Below are 17,166 nucleotides of genomic sequence, written 5' to 3' on the forward strand. Positions count from 1 at the left end.
ATGTATATAGATACAAATGACAGTCATGAATACACAAATGTGCACAGTATCCTTATATAAAGCCTCTTTTCCCTCTTCAAACACCAATCCAGTGACTAACTCAAAGGACACATAGAACCTAAATACATTCAGTCAAAATATGACTGTACTGGAGCATTACACCCTTGCCAATCCATGCCATCTTTTTAAATCTGTAGATAAATTATGTATTTGCCATTCCATAGATTAGAGCAACCTTGGCTTGTTGGCTTGGCTTGTCAGCACAATATTTACTTTTTAAGACTTAAAATAATGCAAGTGAAGCACTAAGTTCCTCTTCAGATGGGTGAGCTAAACAACACTTCCCAAATTTACACAAGGGACACCTACATTTTTAATAAGAAATCCAGAAGCCACCTCGTTTTCTTGTCAGCCCATGCATGGGCAATAAGCAAGCTGACTCTTAAATGCGAGCATTTACGTCATAGGCTCATGGACGTGCTTACTGGAAAAGGCATTTGGGGACAGTTAGTTTTGCAGTAACTACATCCAAAGTGAGTTACAGGTCCCAGGGGATGATGGCACCAGTCCTTTCCAGGATTAAATCTGGAAAGTTTGCTAAAGGAATTAGGTGACTTATCTGTGGCTGATCAAGAGAACTACAAGGCCCTCCACAGAAGTCTGAGCATCCCACCCATCATGTTGGCTAACCAGGGAAACAGACTCCCTAAATAACCATTCTTCAGAACAAAGTACACCAGGCTTGTGAATATCACACTCTTGCACAACATAAAGCAGCTTTTTTCTTGAAATGCCTGAAATGGCCTGATCGGTTTATAAGAAGATTGACTAATGGTTTTACTTTGTCAGATACTACATTGGAGATTCAACTAATGTCCTCTTTGAAAAATGGTTTCACTGCGAAGACCTTGGCAGTCAACTTGCACCAATAATTCAAGAGTAAGCTTTTTTCCTGTGGAACTTTTAGAAGAATGGTTAAAATGATCTCATAGATCTTCATCAGTCTGTGACTTACACACTTCATGTTCAATTGACGCTGCATTTTACATAGACTTATTAAAACTTAATTGCTGCTTTACAAATTTTTAATCATATTTTGTGTAGCCCAAGCTTATGAAATCAGCTTTAAAATAAAATGAAATCAAGTGTTCCTCACGTCTGTCTGGAACATAGTTTTTGAGCAAGGGAAAGCACACTTCTGCTAAGTGCAACTAGAACCGAATGAAACATTAACACTGATTGATGCTAGGTTAACTAGGTAAAAACAATAAATTGCCTTAGGGCTTCTTTCACTCTTGCTTTAATGCCAGTACTTTTAATCATGATTAATCAGGACTGTGGCAAAAGAGAGAGACTTTCTAGGAAATGTGTGAGTATCAGCAATTGATTTGTTAAATGTTTCCTAAAGGTGAGCAAGGAAACTGTTTATTGTCTTGAATTTTGGAGGACTTTAAGACAAACCCTCTGTCAATAAAAAAGCTAGAGCCCTGTTGAATAACATGTGATAGCAGCTGAGGATCTGGTACATTCATTCTCAGCACAAAGCTTAATGGCCAGTATTACTGCCTAGTCTTTGTTAATCTATAGAACATGAGCATGACTTTTTACTGGTGTTTAAATGTTTACTATTCCAGGTTTTTCAACTCAAGACAATATCAAACTGGAAAACCAAATCCAGGTAATGCAATTCATTTCAGAATTAGACAATTGTTCACTGAACAGCAGCAATTCTCTCCACAGAAAATGACCACATTTCTGGAGTTCTTATTATGTAAATTAAAGTTACTTTGGGAAGTAATTCCTTTCATTACCCCAACCACGAGTAAAATCCATAGACATGACTGGTTGCCCATGTGATGCCATCATACTGACCTATCAGGTAACTGCGCAGTATAAAATCTAAACCTCTCTATCCTTGCATGCCATTCAAGTCATGCTAAAAAAAATTGCATTTCTGACTGTGCAGAATGAGATTTTTGTGAGTTGAATCTGCACATTCTATACCTGCTTTTACTCATTATAACTATACACTGTGATCTACTCTTGGGAAATAAGGACACCTAGAGAAAGAGATACTTTTAATTCATGAAGGTTCTGATCCATTTAACATTTTATCTCCATGCTGTCTTGCTCTTTTTTTTATTTTGCTTCTGTTTGTGGATACTGATTGTAACTTCCACACTGGAGCAGATACTCCAGTCATAACTCCTCTCAAGTGTGTGGGAAGGAGACATGGGACATGGAAAGAGTGACTGTTAAAGAAACAAATCTATTAGTTATCTTTGGGAATCAGATCTCTCTGACACAGTTGCTTTCTATATGGCAACCAAAGTCTCTATTGCAAGGACAGCTGCAACAGCACCTTTAGTGGGAAACTAGTTTTGCTGAAATCTTACAATCCTTTTGGCCCATAAGTCTATATGAACATCCAGCATGTGCATGATCCATTGCTATTAACATAAACTATTACAAAATACCACTGACCTGTCTTAACTATGTACAAAAGACTACACTATGTGACCATTTCTGGACCTTCAGGAAGAGTTTCTATGGACTATTGGCAAGTGTTTTAGTTCAGTGCAGCCTGGTCAGTTCTGTTGCAGGAACTACCTGGACAGTCTTCACAACATTGCCAGGTTCTTAATCAAAACATGCAAAAGTATGAATGAGCTTAAGCACAGCACATGCTGCCTTTGGGATCTCCAGGACAACCCTTGATTCTCACCTGGAGAGTTCCTGCACCAGTCAACCAAATGCTCTTTGTGAAGGCCACCAGTTGAGTCAATCCCACTGCTCAGCTGAGTTTGCCATTTCAAATCAGCCTGTTGTTTCATGTATGCAAATGACTGACTGGAGCACATTCTGCACCAACCAGGAAATTCATGGCTAAGGTGCACTGTATGTGCACACATGTATAGCTCCAGTACCCAGCTATGCTGCTCTTATAACCACATAACAAACTGTCATGTAATCCTTCAGTCACACTCATAACTTAAATTCCATAGCTCTTGCCCAGGTTAAATCGCTCTTCCCCTCTCTAAAAAGGTCTTGGAACCAGTTGTCCTTAGTTTCCATATTCATTCCCAAAAATCTTAAGTAAGAGGATTTTCATGAAATACTCTCCTAGAGAAATACTCTCTCTAGTGGAACATAATTCCCACATATCTCCCATTTCTCAGCTTGATAGTCACCATAAAAATGTCCCTGCCTGCCGTCTCAGTCACTAATGAAACAAAGTTCTCACTCAAATCCTAAAACCGGGGAAAGGATTTTTTTGGTGTATGAACATAAACTTTCTTAAAAATAGGTAAACTAAGTCATTGTCACCCAAATAAAGAGTTCACAGAAGAGTCCTGTGGACTGAACAACAACATTACAAGTCCTTGCAATTAGGAAATGCTAAACCATTCAGAAATCCTGCCTGAAAGACTTTGCAGCTGAACCAGCTTTTGGCATTGGCTTTTACTGACTGGGAAATGTACTTCTGCGAAAAAGGCTTGGCATTTCTTACAAACAAAGTCTTGTCATCACCAAGATCTGAATTTTCTTTATATGAACCATCAAAATGTGTGTATTTTAATTTGATCTTATTTTAATTTGAGCATGTCACCCATGTGACATGGTTGGGTGTTGATGGTTTGGTTTAGTTGGGGTTTTGAGTAGGGGAGTAGGGGCATAGGTTGGGCAGGTACTGTCTCTCACGGCATGTTCATACAGTCTAGCAGAGGAAATACAGTTTCAGATGAAGCCTCTAGATGCTGCTGTAATAAAAAAAATACCATCTCACATGTACCATCCTTGTTCAATATAGTGATTTCCAATCAGCACCCCTCAGCAGTCCCAGTTGAGAGCTTATGTATCAGTAACAAATTAATTACACCAGTACAGGAAAAAAGAGCATGAAAGATTTATATCGTTAATATTTTTTCAGATTAAATAACCTGACATTCAGAAGATACGGTACATCCTCACACTTGGCTTTTAAACACAGAACTCTGAGAAACTGTTATTGATAAATCCAGTACAGAAGCTCTTTCATTGCAATTTGGTCAAAAGCTGTAAAAATCCCAAAAGGCATGAGAGACTTGTATTAAAAATGAAGAAAGAGCATTTTCTCAACAAAATGAAAGAAAAACAAACAAGTAAACATAGTTATTGTGCTCAGAGATACATACATCTTCCACCCCTGAATGGATTCTCATCTTGGATTAACTACTAAGTCAACAAGAAATACTTGAAACACTCCTGGCTTCACTCTTGCTATAAGAAAAACAAAGCTACACGGCAGGCTTCTAGCCTGGGGAACAGCTCCAGTTTTCCAATTTTCAGTTCTCATGGACAATAAGAAGCTCAAAGTCTCAATGATGTTTTATACATGAGGAAAATGCCCCACATTTTTTGGTTACAGAATTTTCAGCTAGCAGCTGCCGCCAGTGAGACTTGTGTTTAAAAAAAAACCCAAACCAACAAACTGAGACAGGAGTAAGCTGGTGATATGCTCCTTCTGGAGGTATATTCAACTGATAGAGAAATCATGCTCTGGATTTATTCCCTCAGCAGCTCTTGTATTTAAGAACTAGAATTCAACGACCAGCATGATCTTTTAACACATAACAAGCTACTAGCAGTTTCTCATGATGTTTCACTTCAGATATATTTTAACAAGATGTGAGCTGGCCTGTGCAGGGGGCTGGCTTTCAGCCTTTTCTTTCAGGCTCTCTGAAACCTCAGAATCCCATCAGTTTCAAAGTGCCAGCTGAAGCGCTTTCAGGTTCATCTCTATATAAACCTGAACAAGGGCCTCACCTTTTTAAGAGAAATGGAACAAAATTGAAGGAAAACATTTTGAAAGAAACCCTTGATTGCAGCTCACTCCTAGAGCAAAGTTATAAATGGAATCAATCAAACTCCAATTGCTTTTAAAAAACCACCAGCCACCCAAGTCCTGAGCTTTTCTTGATTTATTTATGGTTTCTGTCTCAGCCAACAATAGAGCAAGCCCCTCAGAAAGCAGGGTACTCAGAAGATATGAAGAGAAAGCAATAGCTATTAAAAACATACATTTTTAGAAGAGCGACTTAAATACCATGAGATGAAATATAATCAGAAGTATGTATTGCATGCAATCCTTAAGGCATCTTCCCTGGCACTGTTTTGTACTGAATTACTCGCCTCTTTTGTTACCACATGTAGAAACAAAGCCTGAGAACGCTCACCCTCCTTTTATAAATAAGGGTGCATATACTTAGGATACAGGCTGGTTTGGTTTACACAGTTTTTGACATGAAGAGTCAGAGCTATCAAAGCAACTCTTGTTACTTTCAGCTGGATCAGCCTGGAAGCAAGGTTCAGGATTTCTATTTCATCCCAGTTTTACATTCTAGAGGACAAAGACAGTTCAGACAGACAAACCCCTGTTCTAATAAACAATGATGGCTGAATATTGTTCACAGAAGTATCTAGAAGTTCAAAAGTGTATCCTGCCATGCTCACTGAACTAATCCAGGCTTCTTTCATGGGAAATTTGATGGGGAAAAGTGCAAGAAAAGACTTTTCCTGAGTTAAGCCTGTTTAAAAATTATCTTCAAGAACATAGCGATGTAGGCAGAATGGCAGGAGTTTGTTTATCCAAATTAGTCTACTTCCAGTTACAAATGAAATTTGAATTTCTGTAAAAGCTTTATTGCCAGTGAACATACAGATCTGCGATACAAAAAAACCCACCAGTCCTGTAGTGACTTCACTAGCAAAGCTTTTGTCAGTTTTATGTGTATCTAGGGTAATTTACAGTCTGGACTTAAAGTCTGGTTAGTATTGCTAGAATACAGAACAGTTTGATGCTTGTGATTCAGAGCAGACAAAACCTAAGGGTCTGAATGAGTATGAAAAATGGGTAATTTCTTCAGTCAGTTGGAGTAGAAATACCATGTAGCCTAGGGCATGGTCTATAAACAAATGTTTTCTGGTTTCAGAAGTGCTATTAAACAAGTTATAAGGGTGAGCTCAGCACTATAATAATCAGCTTCTGTGCTGTTAATCCTCTGTAGCTAAATCAGTGCAATCTCGGTAGTCTTGTTTCACTGGTGTGTAAAAACAAGCACATCAAAAGAGAAGAGTGTTAATAGCTGAAAATAAGAAAAACATGACATTTTATCGGCTATGAAGATGTTTAGAAAACTGACTGATTCTCTTTGATTCACTTCTTACCTTTTAAGGACTTCAAACATATCTAGATAGATTGCTCTTTCTATATTACTTGTTTCTGCTTTGAATACTTGTATTAAGAGAAACAGCATATAAGCATTTAGATATTATTGAGTGTTCCTCTAGGGAATTTATCTGGCAAACAACCACCAGAGGCCTCCAGGACATGACAGAATTCAAACTGACACAGGGCAACAATTGTTTTAAACTGTCTAGACCCACCATACTTGTACAGTTCTCTGAAACACCATTCCGATACCTTATCAACAACTTGAATCTACTCCTTTTTCATATCATCCTCATGGTCTCTATTCTGGCAAAGATGCCGACATAAATACACTGTTCATCTTTATCCCGTCATACCTAAAATCTTTAAGTTACTCCCAAGTCATTTTCATATCTCTCCTGAAGGCCACCTGAACTGCAAAAAGTAGAAGGGAACAGAATCATCTAATGTGCATCTCCAATCCTGTATATCCATACAATGTCTCTCTGGCTTCATCTATTTCCCCTCCCTCCGTATTTAACAACTTTCCACACCACACTGGTCCTCAGTGAGTATATAGCCAGTACTGGAGAGATGAAGATCTTGGACAAATCAACCTATCACCAACATTTAATGCACAAATAAAGTAGAATTACAATGTCTGGAGTATGGCTGCTACAATTTGCCATATGAAGACTTCTGCTAAACTTTTTAATCCCAAACTACAACACATCATCCCAAAACCAGGACGGCAGGTTGCATATTCTCTGGAGCCATGAATGTTTCAGGAAGTTCATTAGGCTCCCAGAGCCCAGAACCTCAAATCACAACAGTCAAACAAAAACAAACCCCAAAATCTCCAGGAAGAAGTCTGCTTCTCCCACAATATTCTCAGCTGAGCCTCCTCAAAGAAAGGCAGAACACAAACTGTAATCTTCAGGAGCTCCTGTAATGCTTCACCATGGGAACCAAGTCGCTACTGACCTTTAGCAGATAACGTATATAATAATCCTATCAGGGAAATTGGAATAAATGCCCTATAACGTTGTTTTCCTTTCTGTTCAGACTTTAGTGGGAAAAAAACCTAATATTTTTAAGAGCTGTGAAGCTCAGAGCAGTTTCACAACAGGTATATCTTCTCTAATAAGGTAGCTTTTTTCTTCCTTATGCTCTTAAATGCTCCCCAGACAGCAGCTTCTGAAACAGAAAATTCACTAATGGAGTCAGTCTGGCATTTTCACTAGTGTTTTTAAGACTGTTTAGTAGGAATAGCTCACACACGCTGTACAAATCCTTGTCTCACAAACGCAGTGAGGTCTGAACATTTGTTATCCTGAAATATCCTATTCCTCTCCTATGGAAGCGGAAGTTATGCACAGACAATTAATGAAGTGCTTACAGTTATATAAAAGAGATTCAGAAACAAAAATTAAGACTCCTGATTTTAGGATTTGAATATGGTCAGTATTTATCATTCTTAATTACAATGACCTAGCTAGATATGAAAAGCCTTGAAACAGAATTATGGCCTATGTCTTGCAATGTTGTTGTTCTCATTTATTGCCTTCCCTCTGGCTGGTGAGATCTCCTTCTCAAGAGGCTGTATTTATTTATTGCAAAAGCGTTTTTCAAAGCTTCCCTCAAACTTTTTTGTTTCAATTAGAAAAAGAAATATTGCTCTTTTGTTTCCAGCATAGATTTAATGACACAGAGAAACGTGTCTAGCAATAATTACCAGGGACAAGTCATAAATTACCAGTCATGCCAATTCTCAAGGCATGCTACAAACACAAATATGGTTACACAAGGAAATGTATGATTACACCAAGTGAGTGCTGCATTTTCACCTAAATGTTTCTGCATCTATACTCAACATCAGTGAAATGAACCAACTATCCCCAAAGTAATCAGTCACCATCAGTGCTTTCACACTAGACTGTTATATGGAATGAGCTAACAACTTGTTTTTTCAAACCTGAAATTACGTCCCTCAGTCCACAGGTTTTATTTGCAGAGGTATTAAAATCCTACCAGTCTCACTGACATTTCCATTAATGTGGAGAATAAAGCAGACTTTTTATAGGAATTAGGTAGGCACATATGAGAGAAACACCTCAGGGTATATATTACTGCTGGCATTGGCAATTAAATGTGAACCACTGTAAAACTCTCACATCAGAACTATTCATTATGATACAGTATTCTTTAAGAGATAGAAGGGATGATTAAAAAGCAGAAATAAATAAATGAATACATAATGCTAAAATAACTTGTGAGCTCTTTATCCCCAGTCTGGACCATTTCACACTCAGTTAAAAGGATAAAAAAAGCAAAGAGGATCTAACTGCTCACTTTGGATAAGGATGTCTTCTGCTTTGGCAGAGGAAGGCACCATTCATAAGGGACTTTCTCACATCCTTGCATGGAGATGAGGTCACAGCATGCAAGGACAGACCTTTTCTGAGGCAGCACAGTTACTTAGAATGGAAGGGCTTTCATAATTAGTAAGAACAAACAAGGTGATTTAAAGATTCTTCCACCTAGAATGTGCTGCCTATAAGTGAAAGATGGCATGTCACTGTAAAATACAGCATTTCATAAAGGCAACATGTGATCAGCTTGAGAGTTGACGTTATTTTAATATATTGTATTTCACATGCTTTATTGCTCTCTTCCTTTGCAATAAATCTTGAAGAAACAAGATTTGTAAAAGAGCTATTGGAAGAGCTTGGGGATAGTAGGTCTCAAGAAATAACACTCTGGGAGAATGACATGGTCTCATTTCTTGAGAAGAGAGCTTAGGCACATCACAGGGGTAGGGAAGGGGGCACTTCCATGTAACATGCAAGTTTGGGCTAAGCAAATACACCCTCATATATCTTGTAGGCCAGCGGCAGTCCTCTTTATTACTATCAGAAGTACAGTACTCCCAGCAAGTTCAAACTCTTCCTTAGATGACCTCTGGTGAGGCAGTAACTACCTGCATGTTCACTGGCTGTTTCCCTGCAAGGTGTTCACTCCAGTTTTGCACAGCTTCATATTCTTAGTCTCAGTACAGTCTTATTCACTGAAATCAAATTCCCCTAAGACCTGTCATTTCCTTTTTTAAATTATTTACAAATTCATTCAGTAAACATGTCTTCTTGAGCTCAACATGATATCATCACATTCTAATTGAAAGCTGAAGAGCTGTAAACCCCGTAAAGAATGGATTGCTGTGATATGAATATTTAATAGTAATGATCTACAAAAAAATGGATTTTGCTATTGAACTATTTAATTGGATCTCCTGAACATGTAAGAAAATACTAGATTTGATGTTTCACTCACTGATATATTACTTGGAGATATGCAAGGCTTTCAGCTACCTAGCTAGCTTAGAACTGCTGTCTTCTTGCATTGTGCTGGCATATTTTTACCTTTACCATCATTAAACATGTTGTCTCACAGTATTACTAAAACATAAGAACTCTGGAAACACATCAGCTGTACATAACCTGAGATATTGTTCAAAGCTAATGTACAGGCTAAGCAGAAATATATGTAACAACATCTAAATAGCATGATGCTGGAATTCTTGACCTGTGTATCCCCTTGAGCTGAGCAGGATACTCATGGCATTTTGGTATTTCTCTCTTGCCCTACAGGGTAACTATCTCACCTAGGGCATGCATTTTAGTAGGAAGCTCTAACAAGGGTAATTTTTTGTATTCCAAAAGGCTTTTCTGAATTCAGGAATAACCTGTTTTATTCTGATATCAAAAAAACCCAAAACTCTATCATCTTTATATTACTTCAGCAGGTAAAGATTGCTGCTACTAATGAAAAATATAATCTATTGGGATACTAATTCACTGAGCACCTCCTGATAAAATGTCTTTATTTCTTCTTCTCCTCTGCTGTGTGTGAATATATGTCATAATATTTTAGGCCTTTAATTTGTATGTTCCAATAAAGCTGTAGTTGAGCATATCCATAACTTAAGGACTAAGTGTATAAGATTCCTAATTACCTCCAAAGCAAATGTGCTAAACCTGTAAAAATTAAGAAAAAAACAAAAACTGACAGACATATTGCAATATGAACATAAATCTTCAGTGACCTTAAAACTGCTTTGTAGTATTATCAAACTATAAAGTACAGAATGTTCAGACTAGATCCTGTTAATATTTCAAAACCCAGATTAGAATAAATCTAACGTAAAGATTTTCATTTTCCTTCTGGCCCTTCCTCATTTCTCTGGAGGAGGTTGCTTCTAAGAAAAGTGTGTTAAGTATTGGTCTGAAATAATGGAAAAGTAGGAAGCTTTCTTTAAAACAAAAAGCTTGAAGAAAAAAAGCTTTCAAACAAAAAAGTTATTCTTTTGCTGCAGATTTCTTCAGATTGCTTTCAGTTTGTCCTGAAGGATGCATTGCCAAGACAAATCATTTGCAGAAACATGTTGACTACTTCCATTTAATAGAAGAGAGAAGAAATTTGAATAACAAAAACTTGTGTCTACAATACAAGGGTTCATCCCATCCAGACTGTCTGGACACGGATGTAGCCAGCCAGTGCTTACTCTGATCTGTTAAGCAGCAGTAGCTTATTCAGTACGCTGCTATCCCTTGGAGGCACTGACCGCCTCACATGTTGTTCAAAAAGTGAATATATATTGCATACAAAATGGCCTTCCATGGAAAACTGAAATGATACATTTGGAGCACTGCAGAGCAGTGGAAGAAAACTTGAGAAAAGAACCAGAAGAACACTGCGTAGTGAATACTTTAAAAAGACTACTCTTACTAGTACAGAGACAGACTTGGCTGAGAGTTTATTACCTCAACACACTTGAGAGACAGACATCTAGTGAGTTTTTCCAGCATCTAGTTGGCCTTATTACTTGAAATAAGGCCAGGGGTGTTCCCCTATGGCATCTCAGAACAAGCTACTTGGGATCGCTAAGGCAATTGTGCTGCCTCTGCACTTCAACTGTGAGCTGGTAAATAACTAAAGCTAATTTCATATGCCAGTAGCACACATCACAAATCTTGCATGTTGCCAGCTGCACTGGAAGTGCATTCAGCAGTCCAGTTATGAAGAAGAATTACTGGAAATTAAATCCAGCTGCAACTCCAGGAACAGCATAGAAAAGGCATTTTATGAAATATAGGGTTGTGATAACCTGTTTGGTTCACTGTGGTCAGTGTATTTAAAAACACAGAAAGGAGAAACAACATAAAAGCCAGTACTAACCATGTAAAAGATGTAGAGTAAGCTGGTTCTATGGGTCTAATTCTACTTATATGGGGATATATACAAGGGGTCACTTAGCAAAGTGCCCAGATTTTATCTGCACAAAAGCTGGTCTGAAAGAAAATTCAGACTGTGCCAGGAAGAACTATGTAGTCTATTACATTCTGTTTGAATGCATTTTTAACAAGTGTGGATGCACAGTACTTCCGACAACACCTTGAAAGAAGCAATTCCATGAACATACACACATAATACATGCATCTTACAACCTTAGGTCCTGACCATAGCGCTCTTTACTGTTATAACTGACTTTTGATTAGATAGTATCTGTAAATTGAACCCTTCAAGCTGTAAGTAACAGTAAAACATTTGCAAAGATCAAGGGAAGCAAGCATCAGTGATCACCCTCCACCTTCCTTACAGATGAAATCCTGAAAGAAACACCTTTCCCTCTAAATTTCACCTCTGTTATGGAGCCATTTTCCTTCCGAGGCTGGTTAAATGATCATCGTGGTGAAATACAGCAGAAGAAATTCTTGAGTATGTTTGGAGATAACTTTGAAACAGAGGTAGGAGGGTCTAATTTCTCTGAAAGAGAGGGGTATTTTTAAAGATAAATAGTAGGTGCCTACTGTCCAGACTGAGTGAATCAAGGCCTAGGAACAACACACAGTCAGTAGAGAAAGTCACACACCCCTACAGAACAACTCAGTCTTAACCTGCCCTGCCCTTTGGAAGTGCCTGTCGTCATCCACTGATTTGACTAGCTTAGGGCAGAGGCTTCCTAACTCAGACAGTTCCATTCACAGAATTAACCTGAACCTTATTTCCGTTCATTTCCTTTGGGATTGAAACAGCTTGCTCATCCCACCCCCAAACCCCTCCATAGTTACCAAATCAGAAATACCAGCATGATGCAAATACTACTCAAGTGTGCTCAGCTTCCCTGTGTGTTTGAACAGTATAACTTAACCAAGTCTAAGCTGGGGGTGTCAATATATTTTTCTTTTCCTCCTCCTCAATCTACATGAAGTGGAAATAAGGAAAACCGGACAGCACCAGAGAGCCTGGGCCGCGATAAGCATTGCACTTCTCAATGTCACTTCACTTTAGCCAAACACAGTCTAGTCTGGTAGTAAATTCAGCTGTCATCATTTGCTATCTGTGCTGTATGCACAATAGTTTGCAAAACATATTCCTTCCCTGGGTTATTTGGACTTACACTCTGAAGAATGCAATACATTTGACAGCATAGTGACAATGTGGGACTGTCATGAAGAACACAGAAAGGGCAGATAATGAGAAAAATAAGGTCCAGTCTGCAGTTTTGTTAATGCTTAGAGAAGAATCTTTTCTACTTCAACAGGCTCTTGACAGGGTCTAGAGTTCACGAGGAGGAAGTGCCTGTTCCAAGAACAGAAGCAGGAAGGATAGAGATGCAAAGCTGAGAGTGGGAGGAGGCAGAAGGAATAGATAAGTGAGGATGCAGAAGAGCATAAGGAGTGGCAGGTGTGATCAGTTCTCTTTTTATCAGTAGGAATCAATATGAGAGTACCAAACGTAATGTGAATTTTAATGTCTGTAAAAATAATGTCATCTTCTATGAATATTTTTCTGTAAAAATAGAATGTTTTAAATCCTGTTGGAAGATGAATATGTACACTTCGGTCACTGGGATGAATCCATTACTTTTATTCCCTATTTCCTTTCAAGGTTATAGCTTATGGACCAGGAACAACTGAGAAAAGCAAAAAGAATTCTGATATCTGGATATGGCAGCTGGTATGTGGCAATTCACATTTGTTACTGAACAAGTTCACATTTCAGTTCAGACTGAACAGTAGTAAAGACAGAATTTCTGTTGCTGGTGCTAGAATTAAGATGATTACCTTCTCTTAGAAAAGATCATCAACAGGCACCACCCTTCAGCTTTAAACTATTATGAAAAATAACTGTAAACTATTGCCACCATAAAAACAGTCTGTTTCCTCATCTTCTGCATTGAAGACAGAGATACTGGCATCCTCCGTCAGGTCTTGGTGGGGATTTTAATACAGCCTCCACTGGGTATATCCTGTAAATATATCAGAATACCTCCAAGTGATAATAAAGCATCACCTATTACTTCTACGTTATAGCATTTGTCCTCATATTGAGGTAGAAGTGAAAGCAGGTAGAATACGCCAATTAAAAAGTCTGAGAACCTGTTTATACTGAAGCACAGTGGGACGTGATCCAGATGTCTTTTGTTCAGCTGGCTTCTAGGAAAGATTTGCAGCCGAAGGGGAAAACAGAAGAGCTAGCTCTCATTCACAGACAGCCTAGACTGGGCCGGGGTGGGTGGGTGGAGCTGGGAGGAGGTATTTCTATTAATTCTTGCTCTGTTGAAACTCACAGGGACCATCAAATACTGATTAAAGACATAAAAATACTGAAAGCCATTTGTCTACACCACAGCAGACAGCATCTGTGCAATAAAGACCTTGTGCTGGCAAGAGCCTGGCTCCTCTCCTTGACAAGACAATGATGAATCCATTTCAGTGTGGATGGGCTTCTATGACTGATTTCTGTCAGCTCCCTGCTGATTTGTGAACTGCTTCTCAAGACTTAACAAGACATTAGGAATCAGAAAAGTAGAAGAGGAGCCTGAGATAGCAGGAGGTTGTTATTTCCAGAGCTGTACCAGCTTGCAGGCTGCTAGGTTAGATTGGTAGCATTGTACCAAGAGTCAGGCAGTGGGTTGCTGTTTTATGATGGAGAACAATCAACCGTGTTTTTATAGATGCTAATAGTGTCGGACAGGGAGGAACAGCTGAATATTTAGCTAGGCCTCACAAAACAGAGCAGATTTAAATTGCTCTTTCAGTGGAAAAGATTTACTTTCCTGCAGCATCTTCTTTCTGCTAGTGACAGGACATGGAAAATTAAAAACCGACTATCTGTTCTTTTCTTCAGGAGGGCACATCAACTGTTACCATGGACGGTAAAACTCTAACTCTCTCTGCTGGTGACAGCCTGCTTGTCCGTGCCCAGACTATGTGAGTAGAGATGAAGTGGTTCAGTGCATGATTTCTCATCTTCCAACAAAATGTGTATTCGGTCCACACCAGGCTGCGCGTCAGCTGGTGCAGAAACACAGTACCTGGGAAGGCTCTGTATTTGCTATAGCCTCCATTATTCCTCAGAGCAGGAGTGTCTTCAGGAGGAAACAAAGCTAGATGTTCATTCTAGTTCATTTCTTAGGATTAAAACCAGGGAAAATAAAGATATGCACTACCAAGAAAAAGCAGCATGCAAAAGACCATTCATAAAGGTAGACTGCACAAGTTCACCCATTGGCAATCACAGCAGATCCTCTAAGCTTCAGACCAAGCTTAATCAACCTCAGTGCAGCAAGATTTGGGGTTCAGACTAAGAGCCCAGCTCTCTTCCTGGAGCAGGATGCATATGGCTGTTTCATAATCATGACACACAGGGTATATGAAAAGGAAAAAAAAAATTAGTTTCCAGGGGAAATGGAAAGGAATAGTACTTGCCAACTCTCATGATGAGTGGCATGAGCTGATAAAGTGCCCACCATGAGGATGAAGGATGATGTATACTCACTGGTAATGCAATGCAGGAGATTATAGGCAGATGACAAAACTGGCCTTCTTTCCTACAGGAAAAATCTCATAGGTAGTAGTTTGAACCTTTCGTACCTTTTGGACACCACTGAAAACATTTGCTGAAAGAGCTGAAACTGCACTTCCGATTGCAACATGTAGTCACCTCCTCCCTTCACCGTTACTTCCATCACTTCTGGGAAATCGCTTAAATTAATCCCCAGTCCTCCAGTCCAACAGATGAAAGTGTGTTTTCAAAGTCATGGCATGCTGCACATGCAGAGATCTGCCATCATTAAGGCATTTAACAGATCTTTGCAGCAGGCATCACTTGCACCCTGACTGATCTCTGGCCATTGGAAATAGCTAATATGAGAGAGATGACCACAAGGTAAATACTACTGAATTTGTAGATACTGATTTTGTTAAAATAATACTTGCATTGAGGTAATTCTGTTCAGATCTTCCTGTCACCAAGATCAGGATAGATACCTTCCTGCTTGGTTTATCTATAAGTGGATATACATTCTTCCTCACCACATCATGATGTTTGGCTTTGGTTGGTGATGGTGCAGAATAATTCCCTTAAATATCACAAGATAGGCCAATATGCAAAGAGAACAAGTATATTCAGAACAGAACTTGTTCATTTTCCCTTACTTTTCCGCAGCATCAATATTCTAGTTATTGGTTTGAGTGTGTGGTTCCCCCCATACACACTGGACCATATCTCTATTTTTCTAGGTACTACTGGAAAAGAACAGAAGAATGTGTTGCTCTCTGCATTGCTCAGGATCCGAAGCGCAAGCAGCCTTATTCCTAGCTCCTGTGTCAGCTGACTTGGATGATAACTAAGTTTTAACCTACTTGTCTTATCTTAATGATCTGTTAGTCAGAATACCTGGAAACATGATTAGTCTAAGCCAATGATTACACTGAATATTTGGATTCAAGTGCTGTGTCCAGCTAAAACTTCCCCCCACCCCACAGTAAAGTTTCAGCAAAATCTACAATCAATAATTTTGTTTAAAAAACCAAACAGAACAATAATTCTTACCTGACAGGAAATTGAGACAGATCCAAGTATCAGGATTACTTATATAATAATGTATATGATACTATCTAGGATAAGTGAAAGGCTTTTCAAATGCAAGTCTCTGCCATAAGATGTGAAAAAGGAGACAGGACACATACGTTTATGCTTGCTTAAGTAGCAGTGTTCACTTCTTTGCCTCAGTCTTGTCATTTCTAATAAATTGGGTATAACATTAGTTACCCAGCCCACAGTGGGGGAGCTTTAGTGGCTGTAGCTTGCAGATTTGCTGGGATATTTGGCTAAAAGGCCCTATAAAAACCAAAATACTGCTAGAAGTTCTCAGCACTTTGTGAATGAGAGAAAGGTGCATTAGTAAAGGGGGAAGCAGTACCTGCAGCAACATCAAGCATTACTTAGATCACTGCTACACTGACTTCAGGTAACATCAGTTTACCAACTCCAGCAATGCAATATCAATCATGGTGACATGCCACACATCCCGCACTGGCTGCTGCCTCTGCATTATGAAGAACATAGCACTGCAATATAACTAGCACAGGAGCACCTGGGTCATGAGCATTCCTGTGCAGCAGAAATCTCAAGTCAAAGTAACTCAAGAAGCATGTTTGGGAACAAGGGAGCAGAAAAAAAATTGTAATTGGTTTCTAAGTGCTGCTTCTTTTGAACAATAGTTTTTCTTGCAGAAATAACAAGGGTCAGATTATATTTTCCTGCTTTTATTCCAGGAACCCTCCAGAGGGGGGCTGGTTTGGTTCAGGGTTTGGGGGTTCTGGTTGGTTGGTTTTGGGTTGTGTGTTTGTTTTTATTTGTCCTTCACATTAACACCAGCAAACGGGTTGCTTAAATGGCTGCAGGTATTATCAATGATATGTCAGAAAAAGCAAAAAGTTACCATCTCTTGATTTTTTTTTTAATGCTAATGAAGTTCAGAAAATACATCTGTCACCCGCAAAGCTTATTAAATTGGGATGTTATGTTCAAATTTTCATTCTTCTGATGGAAAAGACTCAGGTGGCTTGGCTTTAATCTATAACTTACATGTAAGCTCAGTGGCTTTCCTAGTAAAGCATACAGCAGAA

General features: G+C 38.8%; 1 protein-coding gene across 1 annotated transcript; it reads left to right on the plus strand.

The window, feature by feature from the left end:
• Positions 1–841: 841 nt before the first annotated feature.
• On the plus strand, positions 842–16,301 carry HAAO (3-hydroxyanthranilate 3,4-dioxygenase; the record flags this gene model as incomplete). Its single annotated transcript, XM_065679273.1, has 6 exons — positions 842–939; positions 1,635–1,678; positions 11,849–11,994; positions 13,139–13,207; positions 14,381–14,463; positions 15,775–16,301. Coding segments are annotated over 6 exons (519 nt in total), but the record flags the coding sequence as incomplete, so codon positions are not given.
• Between the last annotated feature and the right edge of the window lie 865 nt (positions 16,302–17,166).

The sequence above is a fragment of the Lathamus discolor genome, chromosome 5 (assembly GCF_037157495.1).
Source record: "Lathamus discolor isolate bLatDis1 chromosome 5, bLatDis1.hap1, whole genome shotgun sequence".
Classification (NCBI taxonomy): Eukaryota; Metazoa; Chordata; class Aves; order Psittaciformes; family Psittacidae; genus Lathamus; species Lathamus discolor.